This window comes from Cyanistes caeruleus, chromosome 19 (genome assembly GCF_971803275.1).
Source record: "Cyanistes caeruleus chromosome 19, bCyaCae1.hap1.1, whole genome shotgun sequence".
Lineage (NCBI taxonomy): Eukaryota > Metazoa > Chordata > Aves > Passeriformes > Paridae > Cyanistes > Cyanistes caeruleus.
Window position 1 is genome coordinate 6305753 of NC_141719.1, and position 17388 is coordinate 6323140.

Sequence of the window (17388 nt, forward strand, 5' to 3'; positions counted from 1 at the left end):
ACCTCTCAGACCTTCTCAAACCTGTCTATAAATGAAGATCAGGAATAATAAACTTTGCTCTCTTGGACAACGCAGCTAAGAGAGTCAGTGTCGTGCTTCTCGCTGTTCCTAATATAGTGCAACACCTAACTAACTATTAAATAGAGGATTATTTGTTCAAACCAGCTCAGCATTTACCTGCTGCTGGTTTTATCTCACATTTATATATGTATGCACAGAGACATATGGTTTTTAGCTCTCACTATGCTGATCATTTGAGAAAATTTGGTCCAAAAACTAGAAGGCTGATGCATCACAGCAGGTCACAGACTTCAGACTACAAAGGCTGTGCTGGCTTTTTTTTTTCCAAGTTGTTGGCAATAGTCTTACTGCCTGTAGCTGGAGGTGTTCACCCAGCCAATATGTGGCTTTTTTACATATAGTGTCACCACTGTAAATGAGATTTCCAATATGAATAAAAGTGACAAGGGAAGCATGCTGCTGTTATCATAGTGCAGCTTGCTCTGCAGAAACTGGTGCAGCTCCACTTCCCCAAAGACAGTAGGTGTAAGAAAGGTGTACAGATGAGATGTGTGCATGCTAAGGATTGCTTTATTTGCTTCATTAACAGCAGTTTGATAAACATTTCTTCAGTTACAGGTCTCCTGATTAGAATCAGAGTGTGAAGATTTTCAAAGTAATAAAATGGTTCAATAAATCTGAAGCTATACATCCAAACAGAAATTACTGTACATTTAGAGACATTTTAAGAGGTATTCACCCCATCAGCATCCCATGAACTTTGAAGGCATATCTTGTAAATGATTTTCACTGCTTCATTGATTTTTAATATTGTCAAATGCTTATGGCCCTGCAATCCAGAAGTACTTTGAAATCTACTTAGCTTGGCATATGTATTATACTATGGTCTTCTCTATCTGGCATTGTTTAATCTACTTATTTTTCTATATTTACAAATTTGGACATTTTAAAAGTAGTTGGTGAAAGGCAGGTTCAGGTATAGATGATAAAAAGCTTTCTGGGTGGCACAATATTATGTATATATGACAGGAGGATCATGACTATTTGATGCAGTTGGATGTTGCAGTTTGCACAGTGCTCTGTCTTGGGGTGATGAACTTCCACTGGAGCAGCAACAGTGCAAGTTCTGCCTGCTTCAGGTGCCCATCAAGGATATAAATAAACAGAATAATAACACAATGAATTTTGAGAAACAGTTTCTGGGTCTTTGCAAACACCACAAGCTCTCATGTCCCTGTCTTCACCCTGCCATGCCTGTTGTCCTGACTGCAGTTGACTCACCCTCTGTCATTTGTAAACCAGGCACAGTAATTACCCTGGGAAGTAAATGATAGTTAATGGGGAAATGTGCTAATGGCTGGGAAGCCAAAAGCATTCCAAGGGCTGTCATTAGTGTCTGCTGTGTGCAGCCATCAGGAGTTCCAGATTTCCAAGGGGATCATGATGTGACAGCTTTCAGCACTGGACATCTCTGAATTAGGATTTTGAATCAGGCCCAGCTCAAAACAAAACAATGAACTAAAAGGAGACAGATGGTCCCTTCCAGCTCCTCACTGCACTTTTATTTTCCTCTTCATAAACATTAAAGGACAGATTTTCAGCTGATGTAGGATGATACAGCTCAGTAATTCTGTTGGTTTTCTAGAATTCTCCTTTTATATATTATTTTATTTTAAACAATGTACATCTTTAGATTTCAGAATAGAAATTCACTTTTTGTTATAAGATACCACTTTCAGAGCACAAAATAAGGAATACTGTCTAGCAGTACACAGATAAAACTGATCTACTCCAGTCTGCCCAAAGATTGATTGATAATCACAACCAACATATTGATGACTTTACAAGGTAATTTGAAAGATGGATGACTTAAAAAAACGGATGTGATATTCTTTGCCAGGAAAGAAGCCTATGTCTAAAAAATTCTCTTTTCACCTTAATCTTTTGGTAATTTCTACAGTATTGGCAATTTCTAGATATTTTATTATTTAGTAATACCTTTTCTGTATAAAATAAGAAAAAATGAAGTTAAAGCTCACAGTGGAGTTCACATTTTAAATTTAGATGGATTTAAATATTTTAAATCCTAGAGACTGCATCCTGTTTTTTCTTGTATTGTGACCCCCCCACAGTTTTTGTGCTTCTGACAGTAACAGCAAACATACAACCCAGATTACATCTGTCATAGTCCCCATGGTTTCACTTATTTCCAGAAGGTTTTTGATGTATATGAAGATTTGTGGGGATAAACCCTGAATATGCAGCCTGACAGCTCAAAATTCTAACAAAAGATTTCCAACTTTCTTTGATGTATTCATCTTCAATAATGACTATATCTAAAAAATAGTGAGATATTTTCAAATAGGCCATGGAAAAAAAGGCTTTTGGAACATTTTTTTTTCCCTGCCATTTTTCCTTTCATCATTTTCCTGGATTTCTGAAAGAAAATCCTATGAGAATAGAATAGACTGACATTCATTAGAATCTGGAAGAATAAGGGTGATTTTTTTGTTCTTTCTAATTAACTGCCCCAGGGAATGGCTCTACCAGTCAGGAGGAAGAACAGTTCCTCTATTGTGCCTTTTGTGACTTAGAAACAGTAGATGGGGAGGCTCTAAGCTATAAATCAAACAGTGAAAATCCTCTTAACTGAATACACCCTTGGGCTTCACACAGAATAAGGCCTTGCACTAATCATAAGCAGAACTAGTTGGGATTTTTTTTTTTTTGCTGAAGCAGGGTTTTGCTGGAAAATGCTTATGTGTCAAAACCAAAGTACCTTGTGGAGGGAACTTGATTTCAAAGACATTTTTTTCTGAAAGACAAGCAGAGACTATCAGAAACCTCCCTGTTTTCCTGCCAGTTTGTCTTGTGATTCATCCAAGAGCCTGCAGACCAGATGCCTTCAGGAACTGGCTGGATTTCCTGTGATGTCCCTCCCCAAGGAAGGGCTGAGTGTGAATAAAAATATGTTTGTGGGTACAGACAGACTAAAAGGGACAAAATAGGTTCCAAGAGCATAAGGCTCCCATAGAGTACTCTGCCTTACACTAGAATTCCTGGGGTTAGGCTATGATTTTCAGCCTTAGATGCACATGGAAATATTCCTGCCTGTTGCCTCTTTCATGGCACTAATTGTGCCCAAATCAGGAGGGGTCAGGGCTGGGTTGTACCACTGAAAACACAGCAGCCCCACCCTCCCAGGCTTGTCCATGAGCCCCTTCGCTGGAAATATCTCACTGCCTCCACTGCTCTGAAGATAAAAATGGAACAAAATGTGCAAAAATTTAAAATAAATGAAGCAGTCTCAGTGCAATAATTTGTGTTTTGAGTAAAATTGGCATCACAAGTCAGTGACACAATACTCTTCAGAACAGCCCATGAGCTCCAAAACCACAACACTCAGAACTGGGCTGAGAGTTCTGTCTGTCCCTTTGATTATTTGTTTTTGTCTTTGAAATACAGGCATGTCCTGCTAAAGGAATGTTTTGTGGTAAACAGTGTGGTAAAGAGGGCTTCATGTTCTGCCCATGGTGGATCGTTCTGTAAATGCATTATGTATTTTTACTGATGTTTTTATTGCTAGAATATTTTTATGATATTTTATTGACCCTTCCCTGTTTTTTAATGTGAAGAGAGCAAGCAAAGAACACTAACCTCTCTTCTAAAGCACTTGGTACACTTAGTAGTACTAAAAAGTCTTTTATCCTTTTCTGAATCAGAATTCCTTATTTCAAGCAAATATTCTTATTTATCATTTATGCACATTGCCATAAGCTTTTCTGTTCTCCCAAAAAATAAAACAAAAAAGAAGATAAAAGTTTCCTTCTAGAATCTCAGCAGAACCCCAGGCTGAAAGCCATGCTCCTCTAATGCTCTGTTTAGTGAGTTTTAGTGCAGTGAAAGTGCTGCACTGAGTTTGGTGGACTGGAGCAGGAGGAAGAAGTTGGGTCTGCACAGTCTCACCAGGATACTTCAGTCTTCAGGGAGGCAAAGGAGCAGCAAGTAATGAGAATTGTGTGGTTGAGCTCCTGTAGCAATGGATGCTGTCAGATTAATGCCTGTGTCAGCATGGGGAGTGATGGGACCATCCCCCCGTGCTGAGATGTGGACTTGCACCTCAAAGCATCAGGCTGGGCTGGAGGTGCTGTATGGAACTGATAGCTCAGGCCTTGATCACTCTGTGCTTTGATTATCAGAGGAAATGGGAAGGAAATTGCTGAAGGTGAGAAGAACAAAGATTCACATAACAAAATACACCAAATATACGCTGTTCACATTGAACGTGCCTTGGAAATTTTAAAAAAATCCATTTTCTTTATTCATAAGAATTTTGTATTGGAGAGAACCTGACAGCTGTTTCTGGCCAGTCCTACACTGAAGGTTAAGCAGATGAAGGCTGTTGCCAACTGATTCTGTTATTAACAGAATTTCCAGGGACTATATGGTAGTGGCATGTTCATACTTAGATAAGAAAAAGCAGATAAAATTCAAAATGATGGAAAGAGATGGACAGTAATGGACTTGCCTTTTCTAGCTAAAATCCAGAACTCTCTTTGCCTTTGATATAATTTTCAGAGTAATAACTTGTATATGGTGCTTTTCTAATGTGCCTATAGCAAATTGTCAGTGAGAAAATGTTTTCATGGCAGGTGGATTAAAAAACCCCAACCAGAGCACTGAAAAGTAGCTGAACATAATTAATTCCTACTGTATTTTAAACCACCAAATTTTGGCAGGTATATGCTGTGACATCCAGTTAGTTTATACATAGATAAGAATGCAGACAGATAAAGGTGAGATATTAAAACATAAATGCAAAGAAAATTGACTTGGAATAAATGTGGTTTAACTCTGTCAATTTTAATTCTTCAGAGTGTTAGCACTGATGCCATTGTGGCTGCTATCACTTGCATGCTATTTTAAAAGTAGCTATGCCTGAGAAACTATTCTAATTTTAATAATTTTAGAAAGACATGCTTCCAACATGATAATGAAACTGAATTTTACTTCCCTTTATTGTTTGTAAAACATCCCAATCCATTATTTATCACAATTTTGTCTAAAGAAAACAAAACTTAGAACTATTTCCTTCTAAGTCTTTATTGAAATTACAGAGATGGCTAAAACAAAATACCTCAAATTTAAAGTATTTTGACTTTCTGGGAGGCAGTGCATGCCAGGAAAGGTCTACAGTGGTGAAGAAAGGTCAAATCAGTATTCTAAACGACAACTGTAACTGCCACCTCCCAGCAATCCATGAAAATGTAATAAAAAGGCTGCTAGAAAGGACATGATTTAGTTTGCTTTTTGCTAAGACATTAAAATGTGTCATAAGAAACTGTTAAACATAAAGTAAGGGACAGAGACCTATCAAAAGAGTCGCTGAAGCTACAGAAAATCTGAAGGTCAGGGAGCTGTGTATTGGGAAACAGAGATTATTCCTGGGGAGGACAGAGAGGTGGGAGCTCCTTCTGGTCTCATTCAGCCCTAGATGGATGTGCTGCTCCCACTCCCATTCAGGTCCCAAGGAAAAGTGACTAGCACACTTATTTGGGATGAGGAGAACCTGCTGTCACTGCCTCCTGTGCCTGTCCTGGCTATGGGAATGAGCCAGGAATTCCCATCTCCCATGGGAGCTGCCAGCAAGTTCAGACCATTTGGAATTAGGGTCACATTCATTGTCTGAAGCTCTTCCATTTTTACAGAGTAAAATAAAAATTACTAAAGGTGAGTTTCCAAACTGACTTCCCACTGTCTGGGTGCAAGGGCTGGGCTTGCTATCACAATTAGTTTGGCTTGTTCCCATTTAAGCATTTACTGAGACAAATTCGTGTGGGCTGTGAATGCTCAGCACCAAATGGGTTCAGGAGCTTCACTGGATCCTCATCATTGTAGCTCATCTGTCATTAAACCTGGGCTCTCCTATTTATTATCTGATCCCCAGCATCCCTCATCCAGCTCAGGGGTACTATCAGTGAGGACAGACTGGGCTAACAGGGATTTTTGCAGTTTACTCTTAGTACAGAAATACCAAATCATAGTTCTACTCCAGACCAGTCTGTTGCCTCCATGAGGGTTTTGCCCAACATAAGATTTACAGTAACTGCTTGCTGTCTTTAACTGTTTTGATAAATTATAATAATTAAAATGCCTCTCTTTTATTTTCTTTTGTGGTTGTCCATAGTAGCTGCAAGAACTTTCGTACAGATTGTTAGTAGGACTGCTCTTTGGAATGTTACATTAAATATATTTGGGGAAAAAGTTAAAACTTATAAAAAGTGTAATGGAAAACTGATTACCAAGTGACATAAAACAAAATCCATTTCCAAATGCACATAGATTTTTGTCTGCAGAGGTAAAGTACTCTTTAGTTAAAGAAGAGTCATCCTGTAGCAAGTGAAGTCACCCCAAGCAAATGATAACCATTTGGAATGAGGCAAAGTGAATAATGCAAAAGTGACACTGGAGGCTTAGAGTGCTGAATGTTTTCATGTCCCAGTGGTTTAAAAAGCAAATCCTGCAGCTGCTACTCTAAGCAGAAAAACTCCACCTTATTGCTTTATGATGCTGGATTTTAAAATTGAGGCACCAGAGGGATTTAGATTACAGTCAGTGACAGACTGTGCTCTCAGTACATTGACACTCTCTTTCAATTCTCCCTCCCCCCAAAAGAGAGAACAGTTGGTAACCAAAAAGTAAACATGTGCAAAAATATATTTATTACTAAAGGAATCTGCTTCACTTGGTATCTAAGAAATTCAATGTTTATTATTCCATGCAGGTATTTTGCTGTGTCACATGCTACATTAATGACCTGACATTGTCATAAAGCTTGGAATTTGTTTGGACAGTTCCTGCAATTCTACTAATGGATGGAGAGTTCATAAGATTCAGAAGTTTCCAACAAAGAAAAGATTTCTGGCAAGAAATGCCCACATATGTGTAGATAATGAAATACATCCCATTTAAAAATCTGTCTGTGGAGTTTCTTGAAATTCAGTGTAAAGCAGACGGTTTCTATGGGGCTTTTATTCCAAAATCCTCAGAAAGCAAGAGAGAAAGGAAAAAATGCTGGACCCCAGAAATGGAGCTCCTTGTATCAAACACCTGGAATTTTCTATGTAGAATCCCAGAATAATCAAATGCTTTAGTAAAACATGGGGAAATCCAGGGAATGTGGATACTTTCCGGCATCAGTGAGCAAAGAGAGAAACATTTCTGGTTCCTGCTGGAACTGATTTGGGAGGGAATGTCCTTTTGCATGTTAGTGGGAATGACAAAGAGAGCATCAATGTAGTAGCAGCTGGTACCCAAATTCAACAGCCTGGCATTCAGTGCTTGAGGGGAAACTCCCTTAAACACCACACACAAAATTTTCAAATATTTAAAGATGCTTTCTAGAAATCAGCTCATGATCTGCAGAAATCAGGTGGCTTCTGGTTTGTTTTTGTATCTAAAATTAATGTATTCAGTTAGTCCAAAACTACTTAGTGCAATTTTAGCATGACTAAATAATCAGAATGATGATGTACTAAAAGACTGCTGTAAAGGTTCTTCATTTGATGTGAGCTGTAACTTTTCACCTCCAGTGACCATGCAAAAACCTCAGTAATCTGAGAAAATGAAAGCCTAAAATAAGGATCAAAATCATACTTGGGTACCTGAAATTCAGTCTCATATTTTAGAAGGGGTTAAACACTTGTTCTGACCATCATTCAATCTCCAGATGGTTTCAAATGATTTTCTGGGGTTATAAAATTAAATGACTGCTCCTTTTAGTTATATATTACTGTCAGTCTTTCTGCTAAAAGACATAAATACATAATTCTGCCCCTGTATCTTTCTCTTAGTTTGTATCCATTAAGAGCTACAGCTTCAACAGGTCCAATCCTGAATCCTGTTGGGGCAATAACTGAATTTCTGGGCTTTATCCACCAAGAGAAACACCCTTTTACAGCTTGCTACAAATAAAATATTTGACTTTTCCTGTTTTGCCTGAACTATCATAAAATGCACACTTAGGCCTGTAGTATGCACTGTAACTTCTTCCCTTGTAAAAAAAAATAAGTCAAAAGCCTTATTTGTATTTCCACTGCTAATGAAGTTTTAGAAAGGTGAGAAAAGAACAGGAGTGCTATTTATGATAAGGGAATTTGATTATACTCAAAGTAAAATTCTTCATTGCTGTTACAAAGTTTGGTCATCATATAACTTGCTTTGTGTAATTAAGGGTTTTGCCTAAGGGAGGGATATAACTGTCTGTTTCTAGAATCTAATTTTTCTTTAACAATGGCAGCATGGCTACAGTGGCACTAAATGTAAACCTGTGACTGTGGGAGTACCCTGCTGCTGCCTGGCAATGTGGCCATTCCTATAAAAAGTAGTTGTACTTGCTCTATATTTTTTCTATTTATATATTTATGATCAATGATTTATAGTTGCTGCACCTTTGACTGATTTTAGAATTTCTCCTGGCTACTGAAGTTTGGGATTTTTTTATTTAACAAGTGTATATTATCCATGGCTTGAACATGACTGTCTAGCCAAAAAATTACAGAAACATAAGTTAAAGTCAACTACTCCAACAAAGTTCAAGATTAAACTGCTTCTGAAGGTCAGTAAGGATTAAGATGTATTTTTAGCACTTAGTCAGTGCAGGAAGTTTACTGCCTTTTGATGTAAAATACACCACAAAAAGTTCAGTTCCCTGTTCCTGGAAAGTAATTTTTCTTGTGGGTTTCAACAGCGTAGTTCAGAAGGAGAGGCTTTCTTGCTAAGAAACCCAGCTGCATTTTGTTATATTAATAAACAGTAAAATCCTATTTAACTTAAAACACAACATTGAATTTGGTTCAGAAAAACACAATTACCCTGTACAGGCCAATCACTTACGAGTTGGATTTGGTCATCCTTGTAGGTTCCTTCAATACAGAATATTCAGTGAATAAGTGTCTTTTTGTACTTCAATCCTGCTTTTTATCGATATTGTATAAAATTTTGGGTGAAGCCATCTGTAGTCTTTAGTGAGGACAGAGATGCATTCTTAAAACCGAGGCACAAATTCATATCCCAGTGATTTTGAATTACTCATATGAGCAGCCTCCCTATACTTTAGTGATGACAATACTACCACCTCTCCTGGATTTATATTCTGTTCCCATAGCAATTTACATTACCTGTTGACTTTCACCTTTGAAGCTCACACATTACTCTAAAGGTTATAGAGATTTTAGGAAGCCCCTCTTCCATTAGAACTGTGTTCCCTCAGATGTTACATTTTCCAGAGGCTGATTTTTCAACATTAATAAGCATTGGAATATGGTACACTTCTGGCTGTAATACTTAAAAATGATCTGCTCCACTTCCAAGAGAGGCTCCAAAATGTAATACCAGTATTCTGTGGCATCTGAAAAATCTGAATTTTGAGCTTCCTTCTTTGAGCTCTTGGCAGCAGTGCTGTGGTTACCTGGTGTAGTAGGTGTTGCCCAGGGCTGGCTCTGTGAGCACTGCAAGAGTGGGGTTAGGGAGAAGCAGATGATTCCTGTCCTCCCTTGTCAATGGCATCACTATCTGATTTAATCCTCCTGCCTGAGGAAGAGGAAGGAAGGTGTGCTAATACAATCTTATCTCAAGCTTTTCCTCTATAAATTACACCACCATGAGGTGTTTTGAGGAGGATGTTTGGAACTTCACAGGCAAATCTTAGTAATAAAGCCATTGTTCGTGATTTAACAATTCAGAGTACTCCAATTCTGGTGCAGGCTGGATCAAGTTACCCCAGCTGGCTGGCTGGTTCTTATAGCCTGTCTATTTGACAGTCCTGCTTCTAAAAATATCCCAAGTTGGATTTACAACACTGACCTCCCTGATAAATAATCCTTTACTATCGCTCTCCCACTCACACAGAACATGTCTGCAGTTAAAGAAATGGCAGTAGCAAGAGGAGACTGGTGTTTCAGAAGTTACAGCTTCTCCCTTTTGTCTTAATTTTCTTGTATTTTTGTGTTGACTTTCTCAGCAGCTTTTAGCAGCAGCAAAAGTAAATCTGAGTTTCAAACTGTGTGTACAGCAATACATGTTCATTTATTCAGATCCTGTTCTCACTTTCATTTTAATTCTTCTGTAGCAAATGAAATAATTGTGTGTTTATAAATGGCCATGAGTTTTTGGAAGGGTGGGCAAAGTAGAAACATATATTTTTTCATGTGTTGTGGACTATGGTTTCTTGTTTGAAAGTCTCCAGCCACTGTGTTTGTGAAAAGTGCATAACCCCAAATAATTAAGCTCCTTGACTTTCTGCCTTGGCACTGATAAGGCTGCCACAATGCACAGTCCCAAATTGATTGGAGGTCTCCTGCAGCACATTTTTCATTTTTATGCTTAGGAAAAAAAATTGACCATAAAAGTTTTTTATGACTTTGCCACATGGTAAAGTTAAAGGGTCCCATTTTCACCATGAACCTTTTGGAGGCTGTTACCTTTTCATTTTAACAAGGTAGACAGTGCCTGAGCTACAGCACTCAGGCCAGTTCTGCTGTTTGAATGGAAACCAGGCTTTTTCATTAAATGATACAGACTCTGAAGCATGAAAACCTGTTTTGCATAGAGGCATTATGCAGCAGACACAAATGATTGGTGTCTTAGTTGGAGACTTGGCCTAAGCCAAGATTTTTAAAAATCATTATAATACAGTAGGATGCTCATGCAAATAGGGAATTAAACTCACTCGAGCCCATATCATAGGGACAAGTAAATACTCCATTTATTTATTTAAGCATTCCAAAGCCTGCCTGCCTTTCCATGTTACCAGTGCCAAATATATTGATAATCTGATACACAGTTTTGAAGCCCTTAAAGTCAGACTATTTAAATATTAGTTCAATTATTCTGTCTACTGAAGTGATAACTGGGGGCTAAAAGATAACCAGATTATTGTAGAGATCTCTCTTGACAGCCTTTAACACCTAGTTATAAGCTAAAGCCTGGAAATTACAAGCCTCTCGATATCATTCAGTCCACAGTACATTCTGAAGCAATTTGCTATTTCTAGGCTGTTCTTCATGCCATCATACCACTCCAGTGCTCTCCAGCTTGCTCTGAGTGCCTGCCCAGTTGCAGAACTAGGCATAAAGGTCCCTAAAATAAACTTCTTTCTCAGTGTGGACATCAGGTAGGATTTTCAGATGTGTAAAGAACATTGCAGCTGGTTCAAGGTGGATTTGGGCTATTTAAAGGCTTCTGCTTTGTCTGGACTTGGATTTAATTTAGGCCTGAGCCAATCTAAGTCTCACAGTGCTGGGAGAGAGAGGTGCTTGCCCTATCCCCTGCCCTCTCCCCAGGCACCCCTGTCTCTCTGGAGCATCCTGATATGACTTGGAAAGCTCAGTGAAAATGAGGTGAGAGACATGGATGGGAATGGAGGAAAGGAGCAGCAGAAATAATTCTGATTGTGATCTACTGGAATAGATTGCTCTTCTTGGGTAACTTGGGAATTGTTTCTTCAGTGAAACAGAGGTTTCTGGAAAGCCCACAGAGGGTTTATCTGACGCAGCAGTAATGGGGTAGTGCCCTGGAAACTCAGTCTGCAATTTGCAGTCACACAGTTCTGTCCTGCAATGATTTTTCCCTTGTTCCTAAAGCCTATGCCAGCAAATATTCCTTGCTGTTCTTACCTGCACAAGCTAAATTTGACTAATAAACCTAGGAAGTTATTTTTCTTTATCCCATCTCCACTGACAGCATTATCCAAGGCAGGACTGAATAGTAACTAGCAGCAAGCCCTGAAAGCACCTGTGACACCACAAAGACACTCTCCCAGGAAGTCACTTGGTTTGTTTACAGCTTTCCCCCTCGCATTGCTGGGAGATATAGATGTTATATCCCCCAGTGCTGAAAGCTTGTGGAAGATCACTCATTTATACAGGCAACACTTGTATGGGTGGATGGACACTCAACTCCATCAGGTTCCTTTCCTTGGAAATCTGCAACCATTGATTTGCATCTGGGCTTGTACTTTGGCAGTGTGTTCTAGAAGTAAGACTTAACTGTGCAGGTGTAGGCTTGAATTAGTAATTAATGCTTGACCTTGCTGGAGCTCATCTGTCCACCTGCCCAAAAAAGCTTTTGAAACCTTGAAAAACACAACCTCAAAGGACAGAATTCATCTCAGTATCTGAAAGGGAGTCCTTGAATCTCAACTCCTCTGTCTGCTGTTTGTGCTCTGTTGTCAAGGGAAATGCATCTGCACAGAGTGATTTGTCCTGTCTTAAGAGACCCAGCTCTGGATATCAGCACTGATTAATCCTCCAAAAGTATTGAGCTCATCTATTCACTGTGGGAGGATTCAGACAACAAGATGAATCCTGCACACACTGCAGATCCAGCTGTGCCTGACTGACTGACAGCACTTTCCACTTTCTGCTTTTATTAAGAAATGTTGAAGTCTCTGTTAGAAAACAACAAATATTAATAGTACTTCAGAACTATTACTTTCAAAACTGGGAGAGCCTAGCTAATAGCAATTAGTGTTGCCAAGCAATGCTTTACATTTTGTATTGTTACAGTATAGGACTGATGAATTAAAAACTTAAAAATTCTTTTAAAAGCATCTGAAATGGTGGTGATACATCACAGGTGCCATGGTATGTTTCAACTTGATTTTTGCTTTCATGTTCAGTCAACTTTTTTTTGTTTGAATATTGCTCTTCTGTATCTGAACAGCAAAGACCTTGTTTACTACAGCTTCCTTTACTTTCAGTGTTTAAAGGAGCAATACATGATGATTCACTTACAGAATTTAACAAAGGCAACCAAAATCAGTTATGTAATACATTAGTAATTTTACAAAAAAACTGCCACAGGCTATATGTAGCTTATAAAACAAAGCCAATGATTACCATCAATTATAGCATCATCATGCAGCAATTAATGTCTTACTCTTAAATAACTGCTATTCCTCAGTGCTAAAGAAAATACCACACATTAACTGACTCATCATCAGTCTGTGATGCATAGTACAGCTGTTAATTTGATTACTCATCTCTGAGAAAAGAAGTGCTTTACAATGAAAAAGCTGTTCTTTTTTGGTATTCTGAAAGAATGGTAACAGATTGGCTTTAAAAATAATCCCTACATTAACACAGAGTTATTGTGAAGCATTATTTTGAGTTTTAGAGTTGGATGCTGTGTAGTTCACAGCCATGGCCCAAGCTGGATGTTGGTACTGCAAACCTCACCCATCTCTTTTGTGTGAAAATAAGAAAGAAAATATAGGAACGTTCCCTATATAAGGAAAATGGAAAGATCCCACTTTGTTTGTCCCAGAAAGTCTGCTAGCTTTATTGCACATCTTGAAAAAGTGCTCAATCTAAGCCACTAAAATTTATCCAGCAAGAATACTGGGCCATTCTGGAATAGGTATCAGGATCAAGAAATTATGGTCTTTCCTGGAACAGGAAATATGTGTTATAGATGTGTATTTAACATACACCATGAATATTCTGCCAGAGACTACATGTTAACTTTATTTCTTGAGCAGAATTCTGTGGACTCATCTTCAGAATCAAGTATCACCTTGTTTGTGCATGAATCACAGGCAGAATGGTACTCAATGTAAAGTTTTACAGATCAGTGAGAGGCAAAAGTAGCACCTCTATAGGAATTTGAACCACTTCCAGCATTACTTTGTAGTTAACCTCTTACAAGAGACAAAAAGGCCCCATCCAAAGAGACCTGATTACTCTGTAAGTAGCAAGATGAGGATAGAGGGTGTCTCTATATACAATAAACATGGCAGTATCATTTGTAGATGTGAGTAACAAAATTAGCATTGCTTGGTTAAAAAAGGAAAAAATAATCCCTTGATTTTCAGACTGGCTACAGGAAAAAAAAATTTACAGATTAACTTGCAAATACCTTCAGGCAGAAATAAGAGCTGGGTAATTCCTAGTGGTACCACTCCCCCACGGTGACATACCTCCCCAGAGAAGGCCTGGCCATTGAGGAGGTGCTCTGATCCCTGGCTGTCCTCGCTGCCAAAGTGTAACCTGATTTCCTCCAGGCGGTGGCTGTAGGTCATTGGGCCCCCGGAGATGTTCACCAGGTGCTCCTTGTCTAACCGCAGGGACACGTGTCTCCCTGTGTTGTACATCGTCCCACTGACCTAAACCAAAGGGAGAAGAGAGGAAAAAAAACGAAAAAAAAAGGATTTTTTTTTTTCAAAGTAATCTGCAAATCTTATAAACTGTTTGGAGATTTTGCTCTTTACACACCTTCACTCAAATACAGCAACATGTCTTGTGGTTGTGAAATGAAATAACCAATCTCAGGTCACACTTCAATTTCTGCTTTGAACCTTACACTGTGTATTCAAATGTTTTGCTAAAGCCCTATATACACATTTTAGCCTTGGGCTCACATGATGAACAGGACTGTTGCACTTCTAATTAAGTAGGTTTTTAGAGTACTTTTCATGCCAGGTCTGAATAATGGCTTCATTTCAAAATTTCTGTACTGGAAGTGGGAACATTTCAGCGGACATAAATTATTAAAGTACACTTGAACAAATTTGAAATTTAATTTTTCCCCTTCTTTTAATATTTATAACAAAGTTACCCAAAAGTAAAGGTGTTGCAAAAAGCAGAGATGCGATTATTCATTAATAGGGAACTCTGTGCGTCCTGCAGCTGCAGGTAAAAACTTTCACTGTCTTCCCATACAAGTGTCTTTGTTTTGTTATAAATATTTTAGGTGTACAACTGCCAGATCTTTTAGCCAGAGAAGTGCTGAATTAATTCCAATTTGATTATATATGTTTAGTTCCTACTACACATCAAATAGCTCCTTGACATTCATCTTTATTTTTAAAAAGGCTGAATGTTGCGCTTCATTTGCAAACTGATTTACAGCTCCTGTGATGAAAAAGAAAATGATTGGACATTTTTGATATGGAATATAATTCTGTCATGATTTCCACTGTCTTAGAAAAAGCTTCTGGACAAGAAGTTCTTTAATTTATGCCATTAGAAAGTCAAATATGCCAGTTTGAACTGAAGTAGAATTATGATTTATTTAAAAACATTCTGCATGGATACTGATGTACACTTGAATAACATTAGCTTAAGAAGTAGAAGTTGTTGCTACAATATGCTTTGTTGCACTTCAATTTAAAATTAGACATGACTATTATGAATTATATCCTATACCACATCAGTACTATGGTAATTAACATTGCTGCAGTGTCATTTTATCTATAATACTAATTACTGAGTTTAAATGACCTGTTTTCATGTACAGTATGTTGTAAAAAGTTACACTGAACAGACTGTGCACTAGAACTAAATGGAGGAGATTAAACAGCTTTTGATTGTTCTGGTTCTTTACACTTTGATACAGATGTTCTACTTTTTTCTGGTATTTATTCCAATCTAAAATAAGCAGTAATAAATTTCTTATTAAAAGTCATAATAGCAGATATTTCTGTTCACTGAAAATAAACCACAATGACTTTAAAAATGCTTCTTACTTTTTCTACTTGACTTTGAATGCATAATAATTAAATACCAAGTTTAGCTTAATAAGTGGAAGAAGGTCAGTTTATTGAACTTGGTTTCAGTACACTGCATATAAATGACACAAAATTGCTAATCATAAGTAACAAATGTAGTTAAAAAACAAACAGAGGAAAATGGTTAAAGCCTCTTATTCACATTTGGAAGCTCATGCTTCACTGAACCCTCAGTTAAATTCAGCAGCTATGCAAAATATTCAGAATCCAATTTCTTACTTAAATTGGCATAAATCTCAAATGAGGTTACCATTATTTTCTCTATTTTAGTAAAACTCACCCAAATAACCTCTAATGTGAATCAAATCAGTCTCCACAGAACAGACAGGGGAAATGATAAGAGGCAAATTCATGAACAGGAGTAACATTTGTCTTTCTTACTTTCCCCTTCATAAAAATGCTCACAATGACATGGTATTGACTTTTTGGAACCAGAATTTTCCTGCATAGCTGCAGACTACGAGAATAAGAAACCAGAATAAAACCTCCAGAAACCTTTCCTCCCCCTACCCAACTTTTCCCAACTGACAAAATGTGATGTTAAAACAGTACCAACTGTCCAACAGTCTCTACATCAGTCTTTGTAGGGAGAGGAGTTCTCTCTTGTCATTCCATGGAGAGTTCTCCAGAAGAAACAGTTCTCTCGTGGCTTTTCATTTCTACGAATAGCAGCCACCCGGGAACAAATTCTGCCATCCTGACATCTCTTCCTATTTTCACAACCCTCTTAGATGTGTCCATGGGCCATGAACTCAAGGGGTATTATTTTAAGGATGTGTTATTCAAAGGCAAAGGTTCTTCATCAGCTCTCATCCCTCTCTCTCTCTCTCTCTCTCTCTCTCTGTTCAAGTGTCTCATGTGATCACAGCTTCACCACCATCTGCTTAGCTTCATCAGTGGATACTTTGCTCAGATCTACAGCTTGAATACTTCATTCCCCCAATACTCTTTCATGAATTAAAGGAGATTTATTGTCCATCTCTATGGCCTAATCAAAAGAATATTTTAGCCTATTACAGTGTCTCCTCATTCTCCTTTCATCTGAGGCTTGACTCCTTCTCTTACTGACATTGATGTTTCATGTTGTCTTTCTATGTGTCGATTACTCTTTTTCTCTTCCTGGGGGGAAAAAAGATCTGCATGGGTCTGCAGATTTCATCTGTGTAATGAAAGTGTTAAATCTCTTGTCCAGTTTTGTGGATGGTTAGGTGATCTCTGCCAGGGCTGCAGCTTGATGGCTTCCCCTTCCCTGCCCAGAACTTTCTGGCAAAACTCAGCAGCAGCAGAATTTCAGCCGAGCTGAGGCTGGCCTGGCCCAGCAACACCAGAAAGGGCTTGCTGGGCTCTCCAGGAGGGCTCAGCCACCTGGGAAGGGTCTTTGGCCACCCCACCAGAACAGGACCTGGAGGGCTTCCCAGAAGGGCCCACAGCAGAGCCCGGCCTGGGGCTGCTCCCCTCAGTGTCCATCCCCTGCCCTGGGGCTGCTCCCCTCAGTGTCCGTCCCCTGCCCTGGGGCTGCTCCCCTCAGTGTCTGTCCCCTGCCCTGGGGCTGCTCCCCTCAGTGTCCGTCCCCTGCCCTGGGGCTGCTCCCCTCAGTGTCTGTCCCCTGCCCTGGGGCTGCTCCCCTCAGTGTCCATCCCCTGCCCGGGAGCTGCTGGGGCCCGGCCCAGCCTCCCCCTCAGGCCGCACAGGCCACACCAGGCCTTTGCTACCTTTCAAGGCCAGAAAGAAAGAGAGAGAAGTTCCCAGGCTTGGGTTTTAAAAAGTGATATTCACAGAGGCAGACATACTTTTCAGTG

At 38.9% G+C, this 17388-nt stretch overlaps 1 protein-coding gene across 8 annotated transcripts in view; it reads right to left on the reverse strand.

Annotated features, from left to right (window-relative positions):
• The window catches only part of CA10 (carbonic anhydrase 10 (inactive)), a 174452-nt gene that overhangs the window by 21069 nt on the left and 135995 nt on the right, over positions 1-17388 (reverse strand). For all 8 annotated transcript variants that reach the window (XM_086857769.1, XM_086857775.1, XM_086857770.1 and 5 more), the window contains one exon: positions 14000-14185. In XM_086857769.1, the coding sequence (XP_086713895.1) occupies positions 14000-14185 (186 nt within the window). The remainder of the gene's footprint in view (positions 1-13999; positions 14186-17388) is intronic.